Source organism: Lepus europaeus, chromosome 3, assembly GCF_033115175.1.
Source record: "Lepus europaeus isolate LE1 chromosome 3, mLepTim1.pri, whole genome shotgun sequence".
Classification (NCBI taxonomy): Eukaryota; Metazoa; Chordata; class Mammalia; order Lagomorpha; family Leporidae; genus Lepus; species Lepus europaeus.
In genome coordinates, this window is record NC_084829.1 from 5,265,205 (window position 1) to 5,272,124 (window position 6,920).

The 6,920-nt window shown below is 59.2% G+C and overlaps 1 protein-coding gene across 1 annotated transcript; it reads left to right on the plus strand.

Annotated features, from left to right (window-relative positions):
• The first annotated feature begins 466 nt into the window (after positions 1 to 466).
• Positions 467 to 2,223, plus strand: PPP1R3G (protein phosphatase 1 regulatory subunit 3G). Its single transcript, XM_062187321.1, has one exon. The coding sequence runs from the start codon at positions 613 to 615 to the stop codon at positions 1,636 to 1,638; it is 1,026 nt and encodes a 341-aa protein (XP_062043305.1). The 5' UTR covers positions 467 to 612; the 3' UTR covers positions 1,639 to 2,223.
• Positions 2,224 to 6,920: the final 4,697 nt, after the last annotated feature.

The window sequence follows — 6,920 nt, forward strand, 5'->3', positions numbered from 1 at the left end:
GCGCGCAGGGACGGTAGGAAAGGGATGCGCCCCGGCTCGGGCGCGCGGGACAGGCCGCCTCCCAGCCTCCCCGCGGGCGACTTTTCCTCTTGCCCGTGCCGGGGGCTCCCAAGGCCGGCGCAGCAGCCCAGCGGCCCCGGTGGGCGGACCCCCGGGAAGACGGAGGGGTCAGGCCAACCCCACGGGCAGGGGGGTTGTCCACGCGCCGCGCCGGCAAGTTGCGCGCGAGCCGGGGCGGGGCAGACACTACCCGGCTGAGGTGGGGTCAGGGACCAGCCGGAGCTCTCGGCCTCCGCGCAGTCCTCCCGCACTTTCTCCCCAGCCGCGCTGGCTTCCTCCCCGCCCCCGTCCCGCCCCCGCCGCGGGCGTCGCCCGGGAGCCCGGCCCGGGGCCCGCAGCCGCCTCCCGCTCTGCCCTGGGCAGCTGCAGCTTAAAAACCGGAGACTGCGAAGTGGAACTAGTTGCTTTTCCCGAGCCTGAGCCGCCGGGCGCCGGGCACGGCCAGCCCAGCAGGCGCTGCGCGCTGCTCCGACGCACGGAGCAGCTACAAGTTTCCCGCGGAGTCGGGCGCGGGGCTGGCTGCCAGGGCGCGGCCCGGGGCCGGAGGGTGCCATGGAGCCCCCTGGGGCGCACCCGCCAAGTCTGGAGGCGCCAGGACCCGCGCCGTTTGGAGACGCCCCGCCGGCTGAGGGACCCTGTACCGAGGGTGGCGAGGAGGCCCTGAGCCCCGAGGGGGACGCAGAGTCGCCAGAGGAGGAGGCCGCCGTCTCGGACCCGGAGCAGGCGCTGGAGTGCCGCCGGCCGCGCGCGCGCTCCTTCTCCCTGCCCGCAGACCCCATCCGGCAGGCGGCCAAGCTCCTGCAGCAGCAGGCCCGGGCGCCGGGCGCCGAGGGCGCCGAGCGGGCCGGAGACGCGCTGCACGGCCCGGGCGCCTGCTGCGCCAAGTGCAAGAAGCGGGTGCAGTTCGCCGACGCCCTGGGGCTGAGCCTGGCCAGCGTGAAGCACTTCAGCCAGGCGGAGGAGCCGCAGGTGCCGCCCGCCGTGCTCTCGCGCCTCCGCAGCTTCCCCATGAGCGCCGAGGACCTGGAGCAGATCGGCGGCCTGCTGGCGGCGGCGGCGGCGGCGGTGGGCAGCCCGCTCTCGGCGCCGCCTCCCCGGCTGCAGCCGCTCTTTCAGCTCCCGGGACCGAGCGCCGCGGCGGAGCGCCTCCGGCGGCAGCGCGTGTGCCTGGAGCGCCTGCAGTGCGCGGCGCCCTGGGGCGCGGAGGTGACGGGCTCCGGCCGGGTGCTCCGCTGCCCGGGGCCCAGGGCCGTGGCCGTGCGCTACACCTTCACCGAATGGCGCTCCTTCCTGGACCAGCCGGCCGAGCTGCAGTCCGAGTCCCCGGAGCCGCAGGCCCCAGAGGTGCCGTCGGGGGTCTCATCCGGGGGTGCGGAGGACGAGCCAGGCGCCGAGCGCTTCCACTTCTCGCTGTGCCTGCCCCCGGGCCTGCTGCCCAAAAACTGGGAGGATGCGGACGCGCGGGACGTCGCCGTCCACTTCGCGGTTTGCTACCGCTGCGCGCAGGGCGAGTACTGGGACAACAACGCGGGGGCCAACTACACGCTGCGCTACGGGCGCCGCACGGACGCACCCTGAGCCCGGACACCCGGCCCTGCGGTCCGGCCCGCCTGCAGCGCGGGGAGCCGGGGCAGCCGCTCCGGAGCACCTGCCGGGGAGCGCGGGGAGCGCGGGGAGCTCGGCGGGAACCGCTGTCGGGTGAACTTCCCCGCAGGCGGATGCGCACGGCCAGCTCGCGGCTTGCGCCCGTCTGTAGCAGCCTGCGGAATGCCCATCCTGCGCCAGAACCCGAGGCCGGGCACCCCAGCTTTCTCCTGCGTGCTACTCTGAGACCTCCACCCGCGTTTTTTGGTTTTTGCACCGTCATGGAGTTCTTGCAGCTTGGTGGAGACGCCCAGAACGGACGAGGTGTCGGGCCCCCGCCTTCGAGGGATGGCGCTGGGCTGTGGTCGCGCACGGAGGAGTAGCCCCGCACCCGCTCCTGTAACCTGCACCTGCAAGTGTTTGCCCAGACGAGACGTTGTGTGCTTGGGAGGCCGTGTACGAGTGACTCGGGAAAGGCAGAGCCCCTCGCACAGACCTGCGCTGCACTGTTTTGGGGGAGGCCTTTGGCAGGGGATCTGCGCTTTAACGATCATTAAACGGCGGTATTGACAGGTGTCACTCCTGCGGTACTTCCTCTCTGGCGTGGAAGGGCCCGGGGTTCCCCTGGGCGAGGTGTGTGGACAGCGGCCTGCGCCCCGCCGCAGCTGCCGGGTGCAGGGCCACGAGCAGTGTGCAGCCGAGCCCCTGGCTGCGGGGCAGTGGGCGGCGGGAGGGTGGGTTCCTGGCCCCCTGGGAGGCGCAGCGGGAGCGGCTACTTGAGGGATTGCAAGTGCGGCCCGGGGCAGATGGGCAGGTCTGCGTGGCTTCCCTGTGGGGGCTGCCCTGGCCCAGAGGAGGCTCCTGTGCCTGGGCCGGCAGGTGGGCCTCCTGGGGGAGGGCTTAATCCCTTCGAATTCTTTGCTTAAAAAAAAAAAAAAAAAAAAGTCTCCCTACGCGCGGGTGCCTTAAAAGGTTGTAATCTGAATGACAAGGTGATGTGGGTGTAAAACAATGCTTGTGCAGCATATTCCAGGAGTTGATTTTTTTTTAGATGGCTCGTGTGTTGCCTGCCCCTCAGTCTGGGGAAGCTGGGCATCAGGAGTGCTGTTTCTCACTGCTGCTCTGAGGTGTAGGAGTCAGCGTACCATAGCCATGGGTGACATTTGGCCCCAAATCTGTTCTTGTAGGGCCTGCAACCTAAGGACGGTTTCTACATTTTTTTACGTAATTGAAAAAAAAAATTAAAAGAATATTGTTTTGTGGCACCCGGGACTTCTATGAAATGCAAAATTTCAGTGCCCATAAATAAAGTTGTCCCCGGAGCTCGGCCATGGACTTTGAATCCGTGTGGTCTCTCTGAGTCTGTGTGACAACAGCAGAGCTGAGTCAATGCAAAGCCGAGTATTTACTCTGACCCTTTATAGAAGACTTCCAAACCCTGCTCTGTGTTTTTTAAATATATACATATATATATATAATCACAGTTAATAAAAGTTAACCTCTTACGGAATTTTGGCACTCAAAAACTTCCTTTGGTAAAGTAAAACTGTTGACATGGTTCTCAGTTGTCTTGTTGAGAACAAATACAGCAGAAGACCAATTAGTGCCCTGGGGAAGGAGATCCACTTGCTGTCTTCTTTCAACTAAAAATACTAAGTGACTCCTGTAAAGGAAACACAGCGCCCACCTGAATCAGCAGTGAACGGTAAAACCTGCCCGGCACTGCCATGCCTTAGCACGGTGAGTCTTAGCTATAAAAATATTTACTCTGAACTTTGGATCCCAGCCACCCCTTTGACTGTGGCAGTGCCTCCCAAGGTTAACCGATCATGGGGGGAGTTTTAAAATAATTTACTGAAGCCATTGGGAGTTCATGAGTTATAATTTACAGTGGAGTAAAGCAGACTTTAAAAAAGTCGCGGGGGCTGGCTTTGTGGTGTAGCAGGCTAAGCCGCCACCTGCAGTGCCGGCATCCCATTTAGGCCCTGGTTCCAGTCCCGGCTGCTCCACTTCTGATCCAGCATCCCTGCTGATGGCCTGGGAAAGCAGTAGAAGATGGCCCAAGTCCTTGGGCCCCTGCACCCGTGTGGGAGACTCAGAAGAAGCTCCTAGCTACTGGCCTCGGACTGGCGCAGCTCTGGCCATTGCAGCCATTTTGGGAGTGAACTAGTGGATGGAAGACCTCTCTCTTTGCCTCTCCGTAACTCTGCCTTTCAAATAAATAATTTTTTAAAAAAGGTCATGTTGCTGAAAGCTTGTAAAAAGTTTATAGCAACACAAATAGTTGTTAGAATGGCAACATTTTTTCTCTTAGTAAATACGAAAGCAATTAAAGATCTTCTTCATGCATTTAGTCTTTGGCCCAGTATACCACTTCTTAAAAGGACCTTACTGCAATAGCACACCCAAATAAATACACCTTATATTTTTCTTATGTATTTATAAATTTACTGCAGTTGAAAAATATTGATAGTGTATACAGCCTATAGCACAGTTTGAAAATGCTGGTTTATATGGTAATCATACATTATTGTGAATTGTTTTTGATTTAAAATTAAATTAGGAGCTCAATGTAATGATCAAAATAGAGATCTCATATCCTTTAAAACAGTGACCATTAAATATAGAATAAAGTAATAAGACATGGATTTTTAGTGATATGGATAGCAGATTTTCTTCTGAAAACCATCATTGCTTTCAAGCGTACTTTTTAATTTAAAAGGACGTATTTCATAATATAATGAACAGAAAGTGTGGTCATTAAGAAGTAAACCTAGCTTTCCTGTCCCTCAAATCTTGGAGGAAAGCTTTCCAGAAGTTCAGAACCAGCCCAGTCCTTCTGCAAATGCCCGTAGCCTGTCAAAGGATTAGCACTGGCAATCTTTCCAATGTCCGTTTCATTCATAAAGTGCCAATTTTCCATTGTAGACCAATGGCTTTTATTTGGTTGTGAAAGGTTATTTCACAGGAAAGGGCAATGTTAACCAGAGTCACACAATAACTGTGTATTTCCGAATGGACTGAAACACACACACACAAAGTCTCTCTCTTGAGGGATTGCACACACACACACACCAAGTCTCTCTCTCTCTCTCTCTCACACACACACACACACGTCTCACCCATACACACCCCAAGTCACACACACATCAAGTCTCTCTCTTGAGGGATTGCACACACACACACCAAGTCTCACACACACACACACACACACACCACATGCCACTGGTGTTTTTTTTGCAGCAACCCCGACAACTCGAGTCAGTTGGAAAATGCAGTAACTTTAACATCTCACTCAGCCAAAAGGCTGAGTTCTTCTCCGTGGATTTTCTGACCCTGTCCCCATCAGAGGCCCTAGTTTCTTCCTGAGGGGATGTGCGTCTGGATCCCCCCCCCAGCGAGGGGATGTGCGTCTGGATCCCCCAGTGTGGGGATGTGCGTCTGGATCCCCCAGTGTGGGGATGTGCGTCTGGATCCCCCAGCGAGGGGATGTGCGTCTGGATCCCCCCCCCCAGCGAGGGGATGTGCGTCTGGGTCCCCCCAGGGAGGGGATGTGCGTCTGGATCCCCCAGCGAGGGGATGTGCGTCTGGATCCCCCAGCGAGGGGATGTGCGTCTGGATCCCCCCCAGCGAGGGGATGTGCGTCTGGATCCCCCCCAGCGAGGGGATGTGTGTCTGGATTCCCCAGCGAGGGGATGTGCGTCTGGATCCCCCAGTGAGGGGATGTGCGCCTGGATCCCCCCCCCCAGTGAGGGGATGTGCGTCTGGATCCCCCAGCGTGGGGATGTGCGCCTGGATCCCCCAGCGAGGGGATGTGCGTCTGGATCCCCCAGCGAGGGGATGTGCGCCTGGATCCCCCCCCCCCAGTGAGGGGATGTGCGTCTGGGTCCCCCCCAGCGAGGGGGATGTGCGTCTGGATCCCCCCCAGGGAGGGGATGTGCGTCTGGATCCCCCAGCGAGGGGATGTGCGTCTGGATCCCCCAGCGGGGGGATGTGCGTCTGGATCCCCCAGGGAGGGGATGTGCGTCTGGATCCCCCAGGGAGGGGATGTGCGTCTGGATCCCCCAGCGAGGGGATGCTGGACAGACCATGCATTCCTTCTGAGAGACTTCCAGAAGCAATGGCTGGGCACGCAGCAATTTGTCAGAAACAAACTCCACCCCCCCACCCTGTCCACCGCCCCCCCGCCACCGCCAAGGAGTCCTGGGTTATGAAGCTGGGTGGCCAGCTTGTTCGCAGACTAGCTGGGGTGGCCAAGGTCCTGCTCAGGGAGTAGGCACTGGATTCTGGGAGGCCACAGAGCTCTGGGGACACTGGGAGTCTGTCCCCATGGCGACTGGGAATGGGGCAGTCCCTGTTATCCACAACGCTTGGCTGTGTGTGGGGGTGCAGTGGGCCATCCCGACCTGGCACCTACTGCCATGACCCAGGGGAGGTCCCCCGTGGGCGATGATTCCTGAGCCTGTCCACAGGGTGTCTGTCCGCTCTGAAGGTTTGCCCTCGACTCATACTGTGGGGCTCCTCATACACTCCTTCCTGGGTTTTCCACACTGCAGCCTTCTACTACACGGCTCTGCCCATTTCATAGGCCGGGATGTTTCTTTTTCCCTTTGGAGCATCTCAGGTTGTCAGGTGTGGAAGGGAACACGATGGTTCGCTTTGTGTGCTGTTGTGAAACCCAATCACGTGCCTACCTTGGGTTCACACAATGGGAAATGGGTTTGTGGTTAGAAGAGAACAGTGTGGCTTGTGGGGACTCCACAAAGCCATCCCGACAACCCCTGAGCTGTTTGCCGGACAGCCTTGGTCCAGCCAATCCCCTGGATGCTGGGCCTGGGGCCTGAAGGGCTCTCAGCAGCGGGGATGTGCTGCTTAATGTCACTAAGGCAAGGGGCTGGGAGCAGGGAGTGGACAGCCTGAGCTCACCCACGGCCCTGGCCTGCCCCTCCTGTGCACTGGTCCTGACCATCTTGTTGGGGAGTTGGCAGGTGTCCGGGAGCCTGCAGGGAGAGGCTGACCCTGGCTTCCCTTCCAGAATGCATCCTACACACAGCCCCCTGTGTGACCTGTGTGTCCTCCCGTTCCTTCCCTGGGCTCCTACTACCTGATCCCGGCAGAACACAGCGCTCAGTGATCCCGCCAGCCTCCAAGGCCAAACACTGGAACACAAGCTGTGTTTGGATTTGAACTCCTTTGGTTCTTTGCAACAGACGTTGCGTGATGTTCTGTGGAGTTTAATTCTTTGGCCTTGGCTGTCTGTGAGCAGACACATTTTG